General features: G+C 34.4%; 2 protein-coding genes across 2 annotated transcripts; both read right to left on the bottom strand.

Moving 5' to 3' along the window:
* Positions 1-261, bottom strand: LOC145664979 (SRA stem-loop-interacting RNA-binding protein, mitochondrial-like). The gene has a single exon (XM_081732147.1). The coding sequence runs from the start codon at positions 259-261 to the stop codon at positions 1-3; it is 261 nt and encodes an 86-aa protein (XP_081588273.1).
* LOC145664978 (histone-arginine methyltransferase METTL23-like) lies at positions 110-21,531 on the bottom strand. The gene is made up of 2 exons (XM_081732146.1): positions 21,367-21,531; positions 110-878 (listed from the first exon to the last, which is right to left on the bottom strand). Exons 1-2 carry the CDS (start codon positions 21,493-21,495, stop codon positions 288-290), a joined length of 720 nt encoding a protein of 239 aa, XP_081588272.1. The 5' UTR covers positions 21,496-21,531; the 3' UTR covers positions 110-287.
* Positions 21,532-22,461: the final 930 nt, after the last annotated feature.

The following is a 22,461-nucleotide window of genomic DNA, read 5'->3' as shown; positions in this document are numbered from 1 at the left end:
CTACTTCTCCCTCGCAGCTGGTTGTACGTTCAGTCTACTTCCCTCCAACATATGATTATTTTTCCTCAAAGCAGTGTTAAATTCCTCTTCCCCTGCGAACACCACAAACCCGTAGCCACGACTCAACCCTGTCTTTTTGTCGAAGATTACGTTGGCAGACAACACTTTGCCAAACTCAGAGAAATACTGCCTCAACTCTCTGTGTGCTACAGTCCATGGGAGATTACCTACAAACAATCGTTTCACCGACCTGGAAGCCATCTTCTGCAAAACTAATCTCTCTCTATTTACAAATCGATCCTACTAATTTCGAAAAGCAAAATGGTACGATTTTGTGTCAACTCATTAACGTCAATACCAGCCGCTTCTGCTAATTCTTTCAGTGAAATATGTTCACACTGTAAATGCCATTTATGTAACAAATGCTCTATAGACCAATCACCGTTCCTGTCGTCGTAAGTACATAGAAATTTGGCATGAGGGTTCTTTTCTAACAAATACGCCACTGTCACAATGATATCTTCAAATAAAGCAGGTTCAAAGAAACAATCTGACCCTATAATGTAATCAACAGGTCCCACTGAGAAAACTGTTTGAAGGAACAAACCCCACGTGAGTCCCAGAATTCTCACTTGGTCCTGGAGGTTATTCGCTTCGCAGCACCGCTGGATATGTTGAAGGCCTTTTGATTGAGTGGCACTGTCAGTCAATGTGACAATGGCTCCACATTTGGCGGCGACAATCCCCGGAAGACTGGTTCCAGCGCCGATCTCCAGAACACGTTTGCCAGGGAGCTCACGGCGTCGGTGTTCCCACAGATACCATGCTAACACTGGAGCCGCAGGCCACGTGTACGAATTGTAACTCGCTTGCAACTGCTATTAATGGAAGAAAAGAGAACAAAAATATCAATTTAATATTTCAAAAGCATTCATGATGTACGAAATAATTCAATTTTAGGAAGAAATGCAAGTCACCGAAAGAAAAACTTAATTCTAGACAGGTAATTGCTAACCATTGATCTCCGACTTCTCTAAAAGCAACTTTAGTATGCATTGCCAACTCCTCTCTCGTAGCTAAGCAGTTAGCGTACGCGCCTTTGGCGTGGGAGACCCGGTTTCGTTTCCCGGCGGGAGCTCATGTGGTTCGCATTCCACATTAATCAGTAGGTCCACGTCTCATATAGCCTCGTTGCTGAAAGGGACGCTAAACTAAAATAAACTCAACTCCATACTGAGTTTAGTTTCATCCATATAGGTAACTGAGTTAAATAATTAAACGGTATATCTCAGCAGCAGGTGTGCCTTAACTTTTTTTTTTAAAAAAAAAGAAAGCTTTTTGGAACATTTGTACACTGAAAATGAAATCCGTGCTGCCAAAAATGGAAAAGTTCGGTTTAATGCAGGGCTCATAGTGGTCTGGTCTCCTGTAAATAGTTGAAAAGTGACCAAAAGCACACGATAAAGTGACCAAAATCACATCATGCCCCTCTTTTCCTTTGTCAATTTCTCTATCACCTCTCTCTTTGTTGTTGTTTTGTTTCATCTTTTCTCCTTTACTTCTTCTTTTTGAGCTTCCTCCTTTCTTATGTTTTCTAAGTATGCTTTGTAGTTTCGGTAAGCAGAGTTAGCAGATGTAAGAAGCTTCTGAGTAAGTGGAACAACTTTTGGCATATTTTCGAATTTCTTCATCCCAGACATTATATTTAACTTAGCATTGAGAGTTCTTAAAGTCATGAAATATTCAAATTCATCATCTACGCAAGACGAACATGATGAACCACACAAACACACACACATACAACGTTGAGCGAAGCGTTAACTATTACGAGAGAAAACTAAAAGAGTATTATGATAGAAGAAAGAATAGGCACAGAAGGGTTCTCAGCCCCTTGAGAGCTTAAGCATCCACCAACCATCCACTGTGCTTTCGAAAGAATAAAAGCTGAAGTGAGAATAAAGCTGACTGTTTCACATGTGACAGCAAGTACTGAAGCTTTCAGAAGAGTTATGACTAACAAGTTTCTGCCGTTTTCTATTTATTTTTATATTTTTCTTAGAAAACTGCCAATGCAAAACATAAATCACAGGAAAAAGTCACTTTATCTCCCAAAAAAAAACTAATTTTAGTGACAAACTTGAAAAAAAGTAACTTTTAGTTAAAAAAGTGACTCGTCATGAGCCCTGTGCTTATAATTTGACACATACTTGAATTATTTAGTGAAAAATGAATTTACCTGTTGTGTCATACACACAATTAGTGAAAAATGACAGGCTGAAATTAGACAAGAGTTGCCCTGAGCTACAGATAGAAGACAGAGTGCTTGCATACTACAATTTGGACGTCGATGTGGTAGGGCCCATAACTCTATGCCGCACATAATACGATTCACAGTGGCACGACATACATAAAAAATTACGCTCACAACACATTTCTACGAACTCGACTCTGTGAACTTATGTGGAATGGACCAAAACGAACCCTTCCCAGAATCTGTTCCGTTTCGGTGGCATCAGATTACACTCGATCACAATGCTTTTACTGTGTGATTAACGAGACCACTGTTGCTTTCCTCGTGACAATTTCACGGCAATGAGCTGCCGGGTGTACACCGAGAAAACCTACGGATACGAAGTTGTTCACCACTTGGCCAGGGATCGATCTAAGGACTTCATGCACCAGAAATAAGCGCTCTACTACTTGAGCCACTGTGCCTCTCTCCTTTGATTAAAAAAAAAAAAAAAGATACTAATAACATTAGAAAAGGTAACCGTAAGTACCACTAAATGTTGAAATACCACTATCGAGATACAAGACGACAATGTTTAACAACACATTCTACAAAGGAATTAAAGCTATTGTGTGCTCCCGAAGAATGACCAAGGAATTTATCACGCCTCCCAGCAGGACATTGAAAAAATATAGGACAGTTTGGTTTATACAATAGATTATGCTCTGAAGCACAGGAAAAAAATAAATAAATGTATTGTAAGGAAAGGCCACCCTTCACTCCAATGGGCAACTGGAAACAAGATTTAGATTAATACAGAATAAGAGTAAATACAACATTTTACTTTTTAAACTTAGTAGATTCTGCTATTGTTATGAAAAAAGAAAGAAAGAAACTGATTGAAATAAATGACTTGATATACTAAGTAACTGGTTCATATTAGCTTTGCTATCTAAATAACTTGAACAAAAAAAAAAAAAAAAAAAAAAAAAAAGCCAGTGAACAAAGCAATGTTTATTAAAAATATTAACTGTGTAATGAAATACTTGAATCTAATTAAACAATGAATTATTTGATCAACGTATTTTCCTCTAAAATAAATAATATAACAGCATTTCATTCGTCATAGCCCTGCGAATTATATATACATATTTCTAACAACTGTTATACAACATAAATTTCAGGACATTTCCACTCCATAAATAATTTCCAGGATTTTCACCATTTTTCTGCATTCCATGACTTTTTCAGAACGTTTTCACGAAACACTTTTATTTCCAGGTTTTCCAGGACGCGTGTGAACCTTGCATATTGTGTACAGCAATATTGGAAGACGTTGGGATATGTTGGTGAATACCAACACAGCTTGCGATTAAAAGAGACTAGATCATGGTAAGGTTCCTCAGCTAAGCTTCATTGAGGAAGAATAAGCACATAGGAAACACAGAAAAAATGGACATAGGAGGATAGGAAAGAGCAAATTAATAATAATAATAATAATAATTATAGTGAGGATTAGTGACTTATCCCTTTTATAAAATGCTATGACTTATTTAGTATATTGCTAATATGTAGCAACTTAAATCATCATTGGAACTGTCTTTGGTTTGTATTTTCAATAATGCAATCACTAAAAAATATAGGAAATATAGGACAAGATTAAAATATAGTACAAAATTCCCAAAATATAGGAAAAATAGGACAGCTGGGAGCCCTGATTTATTCGAAATACATGGAAGAAGAAAAAAGCTGGAAGGAGTAATTTCATTGGTCAGCTTAAAGACAATATTTAAAATAATTGATGCATAGTACGGTTTGGCAATGCATTGGTAATTAACGTCTTTATGTATCTTGGAGGCGTCTCCGTGATTTCCTTGTAGCAGCAAATTTTCGATTCTGTGCGAGTCTCGTTGGGAATATTGATTACAAAATAGTCATCTCTGCCCTGAACACAATAAAATAGATGCACAGAAAACTAAAAAAGTAGCAGTATACTTGCAAGGGTGTTCACTTAGAAAACTTACAATCAGTGCGGTTAAATTTTTTTTCACCTGCACCAACAAGAAATCATAATAACACAGTGAAGTACCGTGGAAAATCAGTGCCCGGGGCGAGAGTATACGATGGCGCTGAGCGTACGAAAATTTTCAAAAATTAACCCTGGTTCTCCTTCACTTTGAGCACTTTTTATTACTTTTTTCTCCTCCCATTTTATATATGTGCATATGCATTTTCCTAACATGAGTAGCATTATAGGACCACTTCCGAAAGCCGAAAGAGGATTTAAGTACATACTAGTAATATTCCAAGTAATTTTTCCGCTCTCTCTTTTCTTTACTTTTCTTTTTCCCCCCCAAATTCTGTGCCCAGGACCGTCACCCCCCCCCCTCCCAAGGCACGGCACTGTAGTAACATCAACAACAGTAGAAAAGGAAAGTCGGTCAAACCGTATAATCTGAAAAAGGCACCATCCTGGAATTCGCCTGGTGGAACTACGTAAAAATTCCGGATGGATGGCTACCGGAATTTAAACCGAAACTCCCGATTGCAAAGACCGTGAACGCGAACTCAAAATATTAAAATGTACCAGTATAGAAGGTATTTTACAACTATGAAGTTTTGAAAACATTTTTATCCCCTTTTGCAAATTTGAAGAAATTCTGTTTCTTGATATAGTTTCCAGTTCAGATCTCGTGTTTTCAAATTTGAACAAGGCTGTCTTGGCCTGCAACAATTATTATAGCCACTAAATTGTTCTCTCGGGTAAGCTCCATAGTTTAAAACTCAAAAATTTACCTTGTTAAACTTACCTTTGAAACCGAAAACATATTTTATCCCCTTACAAGAGGGTACAAGAGTTTTAACTAGGGATGGACATTTCCGGAGAAAGTTTTCCGGTTTCCGGAATTCACATTTTCCGTTTTTCCGGAAAATTTTCCGTCTTCCGCTTTTCCGGAAAAACGGACCCTTCCGTTTTCAATTTTCCGGTTTCCGGAAAATGTGGCCATCCCTAGTTTTAACTAACGCACAGTTTAGTAACTATAACGTAAACTCTAGCCTAGTGTAGTCAAAAGTTTATTATTATTATTATTATTATACATAAACGTATATTATGCCTCTGAATTGGTCACTGTTAATCACTTCCTGGATTAATCCGAATTATTACGTTTACAGATAAATGTAAAAAATGGATCACCCAGAATTATTTCCAGCATTGTTTTTTCTTCCTTTCTGATTTGGATTTTAATCCGAAACATTTCCTCGTTATGTAAATCATTGCACAAAGCTTCTCTTTGCACTCGATTGAAATGTAAAATTTATTACGCAGCAGTTTGTTGATTTAATACCAGACGGAGATATGTTACTGTTGTAACAAATTACATGCCAATCTTCGTATTATCGTAGCCAGCGAGCCTAACCTTACTCTTTCTTTCGAGCGGTTTACTAAAGTGTATTTCTGCCTTCTTTTTAACAACAAATGACTCAAGATTTTAACAAAACATACCATACTTTTTTCAGCATATATTTCATTCTATTCTTGCAGTTATTTTATGTTTAAACGTACCAGAAAGAACTCGGAATGATTCAGGATTTTTTTCAGCTGCTGTAATGCCTATAGAACATGTATATGCTACAGTAATGGAGAAAAACATGTAGAGCGGAAGAGGGAAGTTGCAAAAAAGCTGAAATAGGACAAAATTTTGAATGTTATCCCATTTTATGGGGACATAAGTTTGGAAAATCTACAAAAGAAACGTTACTTGGTTTCACAATAAGGCTGTTCAAGTCGTGAAAATATATCTGGACTTAATCTCTTACATGTACAACAATGAAGAAATACGAAATGAAAAGTGTGCTCTTTACCACGTAGTACTCCATAAGGAAGACATGAAGTGAAGTGCTACACAAAGGCAGTGTACAAGTGACCATAGAATTGTCACAAAGCTGTGCCACACGCAAGGCATGTATTCTAAGGCCATCTCCTATCCTCGTTTATGTGTATACTCACGCGTCTGCTTCCTACGGACGTACCTCCTTATTGCCGCTTGGCTCGGTTCGATATCATTTATGCTTTTTAGTAGTCACCTAGCACTTTTTTTTTTTAAAGTGTTTTATGGGTTTTGTGTGTTCAGCTTTTATGCTACATGTGTACACCTTGCAATTATACTATGTTCTCCTAAAAATAATCTGCACTTATTAATGTAACTTTTTACTTAATAAATAAAAAAAAAAAATCTTTCTAAGGCAATAAAAGTGTATTTCTTATTCAGAGTTCATATTTCATGAATATATGTATTTCCTTGTGCGGCAACAAGTACAGGACAGAAGTATTTTCGTGTGTATTTTGTAATATTTGATATCCCCTGACATGTATTTGAAATAGGGATCCGACTCCAAACTCCCCCCCCCCCTTCCCGTCTATAAGTTTATTTACATAATACTGTAGTAGGGTGTGGTTATAGTGGTTGTTCGAAACAAGGTAAGGATTTATTATCTTCGTTATTCCTGAATAGTGTGTAGTTTGCAATACTTTACAGTTGGAAGATACTAATTATGCAGTAATACAATGCAGATGAATATGTATCTAATGAAGAGCAAAGGAAGCATGAAATTAAGAAATATTTGGGGTTAACAGTTACGAGTGAACGAGGGAAATGACAAGGTTATAGAACACAGGACCCCCTCTAGGTCCACCGGCGCGCGCGCGCACACACACACACACAAAAAAAAAAAAAAAAAAAAAACTTCCAGGACAAATAACCAATTTTCCAGAACTTCGACACAGGAAGGTATAACAGGAATGCAACTGTAGGTTCGAAGCTCACAACAGTGAAATGAAAAGTACAGTAGCTTATGCAGTGAATATTAATGCAAGTACAATATTAGTACACAATAATGAAATACACAAAGCGCAATGTAATGTGCTTTTTTTTTTTTTCTTTCTTTCTTTTGGCCTCCCAACTCCCCTTACAGCTACCCGATCCACCCTCATCCAGCACATGTATTTTCATTCTTTCTACATGGCATTTTAACTGCGCACCGAACAAATTTACAAAAAACAAAAATCTATTTTTCGTACATGGCATCTTCATTGCGTGACAGTGTGACATACATAATTCCGAAAAAAAAAAAAAAAAAAAAAAAGGAATTATATTACAAGTTTTCCAACTGAGTATGGAGTTGTGTGATTTCCTCATGCATAGACAATCTCTTTCTTCTTTAACAAAGCTGCTCTGCTTCATGTACGACCTGGTCTGCTTGAGTCACCAAAGATTCACTTGTTTCCATCTATTTCCTTTTCTTTCTCAGGAAAACTTAAAAGTTTCTTTGGCATAGCAAGGAATTGAAAGATATGACATTGATATACTGACTATGAAAGATTGATACTGGTACAAAGCACAGTTTCCGGAGACTAGTGCTAATGAAGACAGCAGAGTTGGCTGGTTTAAACCGTTATATATATATATATATATATAAAACCCAAGCTTTAAATCGTGTGAACTTCATGGTGTCGTTTTCACACATCAAATCATCTGCATTAGTCATCTCCTTTTCACCGTTTAATCAAGGCGTCCCATATTCAATTCTCGGTCGAACCACAACCCTTCTTTCAAGTGTAAACGAAGTAGTGATTCGGATGTCACTTTAAGCAAAAGTCTTCTGCTTAATAACCTAGGTATTACATAAGGACGTTAAGCGGTAATCATACGAAACGAAACCAAATTGTATATTTCTGCTTGCTTGAATGCTTGTTGTTTTATAAAGAAACCAAGGTTGCTTAAATATATTGATAGAAATTGGCAAAATTTATCGACTGCTTACAACATTAGCTTGGGTTAAACTTCCGGTTTTAATTTTATTGAATGATACCTACATTCTAAATTTGTAATTTAATACTTCAGTTTTAGCGTACTAATTATGATACGTTGACAATAAAATTTTACATGGCAAGCAATAACGGGAGTTTCCCGATTTATATATAATTCTGTATAATGGTTTCATTTGTGCAACTGTATAACAGACTGGTTTAAGTCATTACGTTAACGCTAAAGTAAATAGAATCCTGGCTGAGATAAGCCAATTTATAACATACCAGTTTTACGATCATAAAAGAAATGAATACCTATCAGGCAAATCCTGAATTGGATAGTCCATTTATAACAGCCTAGCTTCATATATTATAGCAAAGGGTCGCCGATTTATAACAGTTTTCTTTTCAAGGGATGAGAAAATCTCAAGAATAAACCAATTTATAACAAACCATTTTCTTTGGTTATGTTTTAACTTAATGTTTAGGTTATGTTGGCTTAAAAAAAAAAAAAAAAATCAGTTCAAGCATGCGCAACAAATTTTATCAAAAGATTCCAAATTCTTGTTAAGTGGCTAATCGAAATGAAAGAAGACTCAACGTCGTTAACTTAAGTTAAATGAAAAAAAATCAAACTTACATATGCTTAACTCTATGAACAGTATTCGAAATTATAAAATTGAGATTCGGTCGTGATTGTTTATTTGTGCCAATCAGTCAACAGTTACATTGTAATTATCCAGAGCAACAGAATAAAGTCTGTTAGATATTTGCCTACATCGCCGTACATTAAAACAATTACGAGATTATGTTACTACATTGACTTAATTTCAAAATTGTATCAATTTTCACATTTTAATATCTTTACAATACATACTCAGTTCGTGATCACTTAAGAATAACAGTCCATATGCTCTAATTATTCATTTAACGAAATGACATTATCATTACTAAAATTATTACTAAATAGACGTTCACGATTCATAACCCTGTACATATCATTTGAGTTAGGCGACAACATAAGCCTACATGACTGCTACTACATTCTCATTGTACTCTAGAACAAGTAAGTAGCATGTATCAATCGTACATAATACATCTAAAAAAAAAATCTACTACTAATGAGATGATATATTTACAAATGAAAAAAAAAATGCTCTACTTCTACTTCTCTACGCCAGGGTTTACATATTCTATGAGAGATTAGAACGTCATTATCAACATTATTATCATTTTTTTTAACGTCACAATATAATGTCATTACTTTTCAAGAGCAATGGACACGTAACAAATTTCAAATTGTGTTTAAGATCGACAAATTGAATAGATGTAAGTACGTATATGTTTATCCGTAAAGTTGAGCATTAGTTAGCTACGTTGACTCCCGATGAGGCAAATATGTAAAGAATTCCATAACGCGTGAATGGCACCTTTAAACTAGATATATGCCCAAGACAGAGTCTTGCACGGAAGCATATTCGAACAAGATTTAAATATATATATGGAAAGAAGAACTACAATTGAAGGTTCGCTGAAATCTGCATAGATCAAGTATGCACTCGCATATCATGAGACAACAACAATGAAAACCGGTACATTTACTATCCTAAATTAGCAAAACCCTTTCACATTTAAGACCCGAGTTATATGTACGATTCACTTTCAAAATATAATTTCTTAACCTACATAAAGCCCTAACCTACGCAATTGAAATACATGTTAAAAAAAAAAATATCGCGAAAACAAAATAACAGGACATTATTTTACGGTAAGCACACAAGTTCAATTTACGTAACCTAAGTAAGCAGTCAAAATATGTATTTTCCCAAATATATCACGAGACAAAATAATAGCACATTATTTAACCGTAAGCACACAAGTTCAATTTACCTAACCTAAACAAGCAATTGAAATATTATGTTCCCGAAATATTATCACAAGACAACACAAGAGTACATTATTTAACAGTAAGCCCACAATCTGATATCCTAACCTAACAATCAAAATAAATGTATATTATGAGACACGTTCAATTTACCTAACCTAAGCAACCTAAACACATTTTTTTTTTTTTAAATAAGACACACGTTAAAATGACATCTCAAATTGACAAATATTACTTAATCTAACAATAAAGAAACCTGTATCAATTCTCACATGGAAAATATTAATATCGAGCGGTGCGCTTAAAGTAAAGTTCACCAACAATTTTCGATGTTGATCACATATTCTTATGATATCATTCTATTGAGTGGTAACGAGATGAGCTGTCTAAACGCGTAACGCCTTTTACTTTAACTACACATATTTATTTCGAAACACTTCATTTGTTGAATTAGTGAGTTTGTTTATAATCGGAACAAGAAGAAAATAAGATAAAATGGATGAATGTTACCCAATTGGCTGAGGTTCCTACAAAATAGTCCTGTCGGTCCTTGTCACCTGGATCCCCGGCTTGACAGGATAGGTTAGCAAACCTATTTATTACACGTTGCAGTCAATCTCCTCGGGTATTGGTTCCACGTCCTATAAAATATGGGACTTGGTCCCGTTATCTGATGAGATGAACTCCAACAAACTTACTTCCTGCACATTACGCTATCACTCGTAATGGCGGAAGCAACACTTGATGGCTTTAGCCAAAACTTATTTTATGCAATTTTCATTTCGGTCAGACTCCTCAACGTTCCTTTTTTTTTTTTTTTCAAATAATTCAGGTTAACACCAATTAGTAATTTATACTAGGTTTAGTTCCGAGAGATTATACTTTGGTTACAAAATTTCTATATTTTAAGGAGCCGACCTAGCCATCCTTCCTTTTACATTGTAAAACGGCGTTTCACTGCCTCATCATCCTCGCGTCACCAGACCTTAATAAACGCGGTTTTTAAATATTATATGTTCGACTGTAATTAACACAGTTTTACCATAAATACATATCTATACAAGAATCTAACCTTAGAGATCACGAATATCTATATATATTTCTAATTTCTAACTTACCGAGAACTATAGTTACTAATTTTTAATGTTCCTTTAATTTTGTCTGGCCGTTGTTTTTAAATCTCCTTAGAAACGAAAGAATCAACTCACGACGAAATCTCCATGTTGAAAATGTTTAACATTTCGTTTTCTCTAATAGTGATCCGAATGCCCTCTTGCGGGAATAATCAGAAATGATCGCTACGTTCTTAACAGAAGGATGACGAAAAACAACAAAATAGCATAGCATGAGAGGCTGAATTTTATTCAGCCAAAACTTGTTTTGGATTGATATTTCTATAGATAAGGTAAATTAAAGTAGAACAAAAGCGTAAATCAAATTTTCACTATATTAAGCTATAACATGAGTGGAATTATTACAGTAGCTCGAAACAATTGTATATATATAAACGTGGTAAATTATTGGTGTGTGCGCATATCTCATATGTGTTTTGCATATCGCATATAAAACTAATAACCCTTTTGTGCCATTTATTTCATTGGCAACGAAACAAATTAACATCGAAACAAATCTTTGGAGGCACTCGGGTGCAGTATTACAATACACGAACCAACTTTAACGCTGCCTAAACAACCGGTAAACATTACAATCCGGGAGCCAACTCAAATAAAAATGTAAACAACCGTTAATCGGTCTGTTACATTTTTCCCGGCGGCTTTAGAAAAAAAAAATTTTAACTACTTAAAACATTAACATTAAAAAAATTGTTTTTTTTTTTTTTTTTTTTTAATTTTTAATGACTATTTAAAGTCTTTTAACAATTCTTCTCTCTTTTCTGGAGAGCAGTTGAACAATTTTACATTTGATAAATTTTGAGTCGGCACTTCTCTCCCCTCCAAATCTTTTAAAGAAACGGAATTGTGATGCACTCGAGTCACAACAAAAGGTCCCGTGAATACAGGCATGTATTTGTGTGTGACCTTCTTAAATGCGTCAGATTGAAAATGTGTTTTTACCATTACCAAATCCATTTCCTTAATTTCAATCACATTATTTTGCGACTTTCGCTTCCGTTTTGACAACCAACGGGGTTCTACCTGAATGTGCCGTTTAGAATTTTCTATTGTTTTCAATTCAGACGGCCATGGAAATTTTTCTCGAAATCTATCAGCAGCCGAAAAAGAAATGAATAAACATCAACAATTGAGAGTATATAATAAAACCCATAGCTACATGGCAATTTCTCCACGAGATCAATGCATAATTTAGAAGGTGGATTATCTGCCTCAATATGCAGATCCTCACGAGCAATAATTCTATTGGAGAACTTCGTTCGGGCACACAGCTCACAATTATTGATGAAATTTTGGAACGTACGTTTTTGTCCTTTCCAGGAAAACAATTCTTGAACTAATTTCAAACATTTGCTAACACCAAAATGCCCCGTTTCATGAACCTTCCTAATCGTTCTCCCAATCAATAACTCTGGGATCACTAGCAGCCAACGTTTCGGTTTTGGATTTTGAATATAGACCAAATTGTTTATTAGACGAATTCGAGAATCGGCACTGTCTGACATTTTCGCTCTTAATTCGTTACAGTACTTATCACCCGCTTGCATTTGCATTAACTCATTTACAGAGAACCACGTACTCTCATCATAACAAACAAAATTAACAAAATTAACAGAATTAACATGGTATTCTTCAGGTTCGGCAGGGAGTTCCGGAGTATTGCGACTTAAAATGTCAGCTATTTTATTATCCACCCCTTTAATGTGCTCGAACCGAAGATCGAACCTCTGTAACTTTAACAAAATTTTTGTGGTTCGGGGATCCAAGTTCTGTAACGTAAAAGCGTATGTCACTGCACTATTGTCACAATGAACCGTGATTTTTTCTACCTAAAATATAATACGAGAAATGCTCGCACAGAAACAATACCGCTAGCAACTCCAGTTGGAAGATCGAATAGGAAACTTCATATAACTTTAATTTTCTACTTGCATAGCCGATAACGAGAAGTTCTCCAGTATCATCATATTGAGCCAGATAGCCAGCCAAATTTTCTAGTGACGCATCTGAGAATAAGTGAAACGGTTGGTCGAAATTAGGTTGACTGAGCGCTGGAGGCTCACTCAACAATTCCCTCAATTGTTGGAATCTATTCATCAATTCCTCAGTTAGACAATATTTCTTGTCTTTCTTCAACAAATCGAAAAATGGCGCTGTTAAGGCCGCAAACCGAGGAATAAATTTCCTTCGCCAAAAAAGAATGCCTAAGAAGGACCTAAGTTTCTTCTTGGTTTTCGGTATCGGAAAATACTTTATCGCTTCGTTGTGTTTGGGATTCGGCTTTAATTCCTTCCCATTCACAATGTGTCCCAAAAATAAAATCTCAGACTTGACGAACTGACATTTCTTAAAATTTAGTTCAAAGTTTCCAAAGGTTAGAATTTCAAAGAGTTGTTCTAAATGAATGAAATGTTCATCAAAAGTAGAACTAAAGCACATCACAAAGCTTAAAGAGAAGTGAAGCTATTATTACCGGTACACTGAGAAACTACTTTTCTCCCGCATACGCATTTAAATGTACATTGAGCACAGGTTGAACCTAGTCGAACGAAAAAGAATTTTGGTAAGGTTTGCCAAATATTATAATTTAGAAAGTTCAGCTCTTGTTTTCGGGATACGTTATATTTATATTTCGATTCGCGGTACTTCCTTCAGCACAAAGTACGTCAATAAAGTTTAAACAAGGCAGTACAAAATCACTTCGTCTCGGAATGAATGCATTTTAATTTCAAAATATTATTTCGAGGAGAGAAGTTCAGTCGAGCAATTATCGCTTTCCTTTAATACCAACTGCTCAATCCATTTTCCCGAATTGAGACCAAAGTAGCTAACAAAATGGGAAACTTTATTGTTATTATCATTATTATTACTAACCAGCTTCGCTGCAACAAAAGAATACGGCAATATACGAAGATGTGATCGTAGTCCCTATTAGTACGTTTGAAAAAGACAGAGGAATCACTGGACCCAAAAGGAATTAATTGACAGGTAGGTTATACTGTTAGATTATACATTTCTGATACTGCATATTATACTGATACGTAAACAAATCCTGAATGTTCAAAGTTAGTCCGAATAATCCCTTTTCAAAAGAAAATATCCTTTTCCGCGAGTTTAACCCCTTTTTTTTAAAAAAAAAAAAAAACTGAAATTATCATTCCCACTGACTAAACGAATTTGACTCAACTTGCCGTTCTTTTACACAATTTCAGTTCTTAGGTTCAATAAAGCCACTAAAAGAGAAGTTTATAGATCAAGATTCTAAATTCCCATTTTGTTATTGAATATCTATATAATCTCTTACCTCCTACATTATACACAAAACATCATGAACACAAATTAAACTACTAGAAACACAACAAAAGGAAAAGAAAACAAAAGGCAGGGTTACAAATTCAGTTGTAGGAGGAGCTAATACAGGCGGTGATATCTTTGCCTGTCTTATCCTACGGAGTGCTTCTAGCCACTTGCAACAGTGTTTTCCGATTAACGTATGTCTCCGCCCCTGGCTAGAGCAATTCCCTATTAACCACCTAAACAGCTTTGATCTATTTACATTAACATTTGTGCTAGGTATCCCATTAGGGATTCTTACATCTTTTCTCCCTTTTCGAAATCTATCCATTCTTTCGTCATCAATATCAAAAGGAGTATCAACATTGTCACTACTTAGCATATGAAGCTTTATATTCTTCACTCGACTACCATTCGCTATCCTATCATACTTCTTTCTTTCACAATAAGCATACCCGAAAGAGCTATCATTAGTCTTATCATGCATTATCTGGGGCTCACATAACAAATATTTATTGGCACATATCCTATACCTACTACTAAATACTAAATCTAAATCTAAATCTACGTCTACATCTACTTCATCATAATCCTCAGTCTCATTAGTTACATCATCATTAATAACATTTAAATGAGAACTAAGTTCAGGCGCTTCTAATGCAGCCATATCATTTTGTGAATTATTATTTATCTTATCTAAAACATCACAACAATTATTATTTACTAATTGTAAATCTGTGCCTTCAACACTATCAGTTTCACATGACCCCATAGCTCTGATTTCTAGTTTAGTAGTAGCGAGTTCCATTACTTCATCATTCTTAACCGTTGATACTGGTGACATTTCTGTTCGAAAAACTAACATATTAGACGATAATTCATTTTTCAGCACTTTCATCTCATATGAATATTCATGCTTAAGAGCTTTCACCTCAGAAATTACTTCACCGAATAACTCATCCATAGTACTGACTATGCGTTGTTGACATGGAACACAAACCCAGCATGAATCTACTTTAATACTTTGTTCAACTCTGGGCTGCGACAGTTTCAAACAGTCAAAGTGAACTTCTTTGCTACAATTCACACATGCTATCGTTTTTACGTTACTTCGATCTAGGTTTTCTTTACAATAAACACAAACTTGAAATTCGTGATCGTCACTGGCAGAATCACTTAACATCATCTATTTACATCATATTAGTTGGGTCACGCGTTTAGCAACTCATCATCATTATATCCACTTATTATTTAGCTTTCATCTCGGTTAGCACACAAAACAGAATACTTTATCAAGTAAACAAATATCCTGAAGCTGAAGTCGCCAATTTATAACTCACTTCAGCTTCACATATAGCAAAGTTAACTAATATCCTGGCTGGGTCGCCAATTTATAACAGACTGGTTTAAGTCATTACGTTAACGCTAAAGTAAATAGAATCCTGGCTGAGATAAGCCAATTTATAACATACCAGTTTTACGATCATAAAAGAAATGAATACCTATCAGGCAAATCCTGAATTGGATAGTCCATTTATAACAGCCTAGCTTCATATATTATAGCAAAGGGTCGCCGATTTATAACAGTTTTCTTTTCAAGGGATGAGAAAATCTCAAGAATAAACCAATTTATAACAAACCATTTTCTTTGGTTATGTTTTAACTTAATGTTTAGGTTATGTTGGCTTAAAAAAAAAAAAAAATCAGTTCAAGCATGCGCAACAAATTTTATCAAAAGATTCCAAATTCTTGTTAAGTGGCTAATCGAAATGAAAGAAGACTCAACGTCGTTAACTTAAGTTAAATGAAAAAAAATCAAACTTACATATGCTTAACTCTATGAACAGTATTCGAAATTATAAAATTGAGATTCGGTCGTGATTGTTTATTTGTGCCAATCAGTCAACAGTTACATTGTAATTATCCAGAGCAACAGAATAAAGTCTGTTAGATATTTGCCTACATCGCCGTACATTAAAACAATTACGAGATTATGTTACTACATTGACTTAATTTCAAAATTGTATCAATTTTCACATTTTAATATCTTTACAATACATACTCAGTTCGTGATCACTTAAGAATAACAGTCCATATGCTCTAATTATTCATTTAACGAAATGACATTATCATTACTAAAATTATTACTAAATAGACGTTCACGATTCATAACCCTGTACATATCATTTGAGTTAGGCGACAACATAAGCCTACATGACTGCTACTACATTCTCATTGTACTCTAGAACAAGTAAGTAGCATGTATCAATCGTACATAATACATCTAAAAAAAAAATCTACTACTAATGAGATGATATATTTACAAATGAAAAAAAAAATGCTCTACTTCTACTTCTCTACGCCAGGGTTTACATATTCTATGAGAGATTAGAACGTCATTATCAACATTATTATCATTTTTTTTAACGTCACAATATAATGTCATTACTTTTCAAGAGCAATGGACACGTAACAAATTTCAAATTGTGTTTAAGATCGACAAATTGAATAGATGTAAGTACGTATATGTTTATCCGTAAAGTTGAGCATTAGTTAGCTACGTTGACTCCCGATGAGGCAAATATGTAAAGAATTCCATAACGCGTGAATGGCACCTTTAAACTAGATATATGCCCAAGACAGAGTCTTGCACGGAAGCATATTCGAACAAGATTTAAATATATATATGGAAAGAAGAACTACAATTGAAGGTTCGCTGAAATCTGCATAGATCAAGTATGCACTCGCATATCATGAGACAACAACAATGAAAACCGGTACATTTACTATCCTAAATTAGCAAAACCCTTTCACATTTAAGACCCGAGTTATATGTACGATTCACTTTCAAAATATAATTTCTTAACCTACATAAAGCCCTAACCTACGCAATTGGAATACATGTTAAAAAAAAAAATATCGCGAAAACAAAATAACAGGACATTATTTTACGGTAAGCACACAAGTTCAATTTACGTAACCTAAGTAAGCAGTCAAAATATGTATTTTCCCAAATATATCACGAGACAAAATAATAGCACATTATTTAACCGTAAGCACACAAGTTCAATTTACCTAACCTAAACAAGCAATTGAAATATTATGTTCCCGAAATATTATCACAAGACAACACAAGAGTACATTATTTAACAGTAAGCCCACAATCTGATATCCTAACCTAACAATCAAAATAAATGTATATTATGAGACACGTTCAATTTACCTAACCTAAGCAACCTAAACACATTTTTTTTTTTTTAAATAAGACACACGTTAAAATGACATCTCAAATTGACAAATATTACTTAATCTAACAATAAAGAAACCTGTATCAATTCTCACATGGAAAATATTAATATCGAGCGGTGCGCTTAAAGTAAAGTTCACCAACAATTTTCGATGTTGATCACATATTCTTATGATATCATTCTATTGAGTGGTAACGAGATGAGCTGTCTAAACGCGTAACGCCTTTTACTTTAACTACACATATTTATTTCGAAACACTTCATTTGTTGAATTAGTGAGTTTGTTTATAATCGGAACAAGAAGAAAATAAGATAAAATGGATGAATGTTACCCAATTGGCTGAGGTTCCTACAAAATAGTCCTGTCGGTCCTTGTCACCTGGAGATTATACTTTGGTTACAAAATTTCTATATTTTAAGGAGCCGACCTAGCCATCCTTCCTTTTACATTGTAAAACGGCGTTTCACTGCCTCATCATCCTCGCGTCACCAGACCTTAATAAACGCGGTTTTTAAATATTATATGTTCGACTGTAATTAACACAGTTTTACCATAAATACATATCTATACAAGAATCTAACCTTAGAGATCACGAATATCTATACATATTTCTAATTTCTAACTTACCGAGAACTATAGTTACTAATTTTTAATGTTCCTTTAATTTTGTCTGGCCGTTGTTTTTAAATCTCCTTAGAAACGAAAGAATCAACTCACGACGAAATCTCCATGTTGAAAATGTTTAACATTTCGTTTTCTCTAATAGTGATCCGAATGCCCTCTTGCGGGAATAATCAGAAATGATCGCTACGTTCTTAACAGAAGAATGACGAAAAACAACAAAATAGCATAGCATGAGAGGCTGAATTTTATTCAGCCAAAACTTGTTTTGGATTGATATTTCTATAGATAAGGTAAATTAAAGTAGAACAAAAGCGTAAATCAAATTTTCACTATATTAAGCTATAACATGAGTGGAATTATTACAGTAGCTCGAAACAATTGTATATATATAAACGTGGTAAATTATTGGTGTGTGCGCATATCTCATATGTGTTTTGCATATCGCATATAAAACTAATAACCCTTTTGTGCCATTTATTTCATTGGCAACGAAACAAATTAACATCGAAACAAATCTTTGGAGGCACTCGGGTGCAGTATTACAATACACGAACCAACTTTAACGCTGCCTAAACAACCGGTAAACATTACAATCCGGGAGCCAACTCAAATAAAAATGTAAACAACCGTTAATCGGTCTGTTACAACTGTTTATCTTTGTGTCCTTCTGAAATGACTCTTGACAATTACATTAAAAAGTATGTAAAGATCAGTACAACGTATTTTTATCAGCAGTCCTTTGTGAGTGAATCGGCAGTCTCATCGCATTTTTGGCCAATTAGTTCCGGTTACGAGTCCAAATGGAGAACAGTTTCTCTCGGATGTGATCCGAGAAGCGTTCGGATTCCGCTTTAAGCTTATGTGACCGCTTCCAGCAAAATCCTATCGTTGCATAACAACATCAAGGCAAAACAAACCTGTTTCTGTCCATGTGTAATATAAATACATAGAGCAAATTATTTAAACCAAACAATCTGGTTTAAACCAGAAAAAAAAAAAGTTTTTTCAATAAAAAAAACATGGTTTTTGCCAACCCTGGAAGACAGCATCCAAGAATGGGTTGATAGACTAGTGGATGAAAGAAAACCCACCAACACCTACACATGCAGGATCATGACAAATTATTAATCAGCACAAAACCAGGAATAGCAAACTAAAATAGAAATCAATTAAATTCATTATAATTATGAAAAATCTGACATTCAGTATTTCTGTCAACTTCAAGGACAGAAATGCATTTCCAAGGACATTTTAGGTTTTCCAGGATTTCCAGGACGAATGGGAAACCTGTATAAACTATTCCAATACATTGCATTATAAAATATCGGTGGGGGCAGAGCTCCCCCACACACATATTATTTTAGAATATATGTTATTAGAAGAAATTCTTCAATGCAGTGCGATTTTGGTTAATTAATAATTTCGAAAAATTTATTTTATCGTAATTCACGCAACTTGCCCTAAAAACCAAAGTAAGGTAACCAGGAACATCAATAACATCAGACAATGCAACACAATATACTCATTGCGAAAAATAAATTTCAAACACCACACTGTATGCCATAAAAACAATTTGTAAACTCATAAAACACAAACACACATACAAACAATAGCATCAAGAAATAGCACACTAAAAGAAATTATACAATGTACACAGAACACACCAGGTGTAAAGCAATATATTTCAATAACCTATGTTTAGCAGAAAGGGTCCAGCTCTTTTCTCTAAAAAATGTTACTATTTTGGTAATTTCTATTCACATTCGGTTACTTTAGGGTAGAGTTGGTTAGTTTAAGTTAGGTTAGGCTAGTTTAGGCTATGTTAGGTTAGTTTAGTTTATGTTATATTAGTGTAGGAGTCCCGCATAATTTTCCAAAAAATGATAGAATCTCGCTTATTTCTACTAATATTACGTTAGTTTAGGTTAGTTCAGGTTAGCTTACGTTAGTTTGTTAGGTTAGGTTAGATTTGGTGACGTTATGTTACGTGTAAGTACTTGCATCACTCATTTCTCCTGTAAATTTTGTGTTTTTTTACGTGCTCTTGGACCCCTTGTACTAAACATACCCCATTTCAATATATAAATAATAATATATGTCGACAGATTCACACAATACAATCACATAATACGTTTACTACAAATGAACAATTCAACATCAACTCCGAATGCGAAAACGAAACAGAATAGAAAATGAAATGAAAAGAAATCTATAAGTTTTACGTCCTACGTTTATGCCAGTTAGGTTAAAGGAGACGGTGATGATGAGAGATGAATGAAATGGTGGAATGAAGAAAGTGGGAGGAAACGGGAGAACCCCGGGAAAACCCACGAAGCAGCAGAATAGAATGAATGGAACATGGCAATGGACTGTTCAAAAATTGACGTTCAGTGTTCTTAGTTTCGGTAATAATATATTTCAAAGATTAAAAAAGTTGAAAAGCTGTAAAACACAAAAGAATAAAGTACGAGAAGGAACCAAAACAAGGTAGTACGTAAAATATATTTCATTGGTTTTATAAAATTGGGACCTGTGTTTTAGAATCTTCCCGGTGGAAATGAAAGGAGTAATTCTAAATAATATATTAATATGAACAAATAATAACATTAATATTAATAAATAAATAGTATTACAACATTAAAAACAGGTTAATGGGAGTCTAATTCGGGGCCGCCATCCACGGAAGATTGGCCGTTTTCTCTTTTTTACGGAAATCATTAGTAATTCTGAACAATCCTAGATGTAACTCTTGTTAATATGGGATATAAATATCTACATTATACGATTAGAGAATTACGTCGCTACATACGGCATTACAACAATCTTTCCATCGCAAATAGTGTCTATACATAATTTTATTTATACTACTAATTCCGATATGAGGTCTGCATTTTAAAAGGAATAAAACTTAGGCACGCCATAACTCATTTAGAATAGTCATGAGTTTACATTTTGGTACACCACTCGACGAATACATCTAAAATATCATATCAAACAAAACTAAAAGCAAAATTTACAACAGATGAGAAATGTTACCGAATGCATGATATAGTTACCCACGCACAATAAAGCATTAATTTTACGTACATTTCTATAAAAAGATAAATCACGCAATAGCAAATTACATCGTATTATAACTCACCTCCGGTATAAATATTTCAAGAGATTCAATGTCTTCTCCAGGTTTGTGAATACTTGATTTAAATACAAACTTTTTCACTTGCTCTGTTACTCCATCGGACATTAGCGTCCACTCTGAACATTTGAGCATCAAACACTGTAGCCAGAGACGTTTTCACATAGCATCTGGTTTGATGATACCCACGAGAGGAATGGCACCAAAGTGGATCACAACTACACTACCATGTTGGTGAGGCATAGCAGCTGTAATTTGGTAGAGTTTCGAAATATGGTGTTGGAGGACTGGCATAGAAGGAAAGAGAGGAATAGGAAGAAGAAGAATATAACTGATCGATGATTTGAAAAATAAAAGAAAATATTGGGAGTTAAAAGAGGAAGCTGGAAATCGAGATGCATGGAAGAAACATTTTCAGGTCCAAACTGAAAGATAAGATGAAGAAAAGGAAATGAAAAATCTCATTAGCCCCAGGACCTGCCAAAAGGCGGAATACCTAATAATAATAATAATAATAATAATAATAATAATAATAATAATAATAATAATAATAATAATAATAATAATAATAATAATAATAATGCAATGGGAGAAATTAAGGCTATACAAGAAAAGACGTGATTTCCGTATAAATCTTCGCTAAATTTTGCGGACTACTACGCAACACGAAATATGCGTTAAAAACTTTCAGTGTTATATCTGTGAAACAATTCGCAGAATTGCAAAATCAGGATATGCATCGATCAGCTCAAACTTAAACGCCAATTTTGCGTTGCTGTTACCCATTCCGATACAGAATTGGGGAAAATTTAATTTCCTTTTTTTTTAAAAAAAAAAACTTTAATTATTTTCTCTCCTACTAATTACTATTGTTTTCTTTTCAACGAACAATAAAAAACGGGATTCTCCAAATTTTATTTATTTTAATTTAAAAGACCATAAATTATAATAAAGTTGCGCGTAAAATAAATAAAGCTGTATCCTATTTAATGGAGGGCACAATTTTGTAAAATTTAATACCGATTATCGCAAACTCATCGCAAATATTTCGTTGCGATCATGCAAGTATCTTTTAATTGGGCCGAATAAACTGCTATCCCT

The sequence above is a fragment of the Thermobia domestica genome, chromosome 11 (genome assembly GCF_964235325.1).
Source record: "Thermobia domestica chromosome 11, izTheDome1.hap1.1, whole genome shotgun sequence".
In the NCBI taxonomy this organism is placed as follows: domain Eukaryota; kingdom Metazoa; phylum Arthropoda; class Insecta; order Zygentoma; family Lepismatidae; genus Thermobia; species Thermobia domestica.
Note: the sequence above shows the minus strand (reverse complement) of the source record. Positions and strands in the feature narration are given on the sequence as shown.

Excerpts from the sequence above, each read along its gene's own strand:
- LOC145664979 (XM_081732147.1), bottom strand. The coding sequence starts at position 261 with ATGGCTTCCAGGTCGGTGAAACGATTGTTTGTAGGTAATCTCCCATGG.
- LOC145664978 (XM_081732146.1), bottom strand. The coding sequence starts at position 21,495 with ATGCTCAAATGTTCAGAGTGGACGCTAATGTCCGATGGAGTAACAGAG. Across the intron at positions 879-21,366 it reads TTGAAATATTTATACCGGAG|CAGTTGCAAGCGAGTTACAA; the intron begins GTGAGTTATAAT and ends TTCCATTAATAG.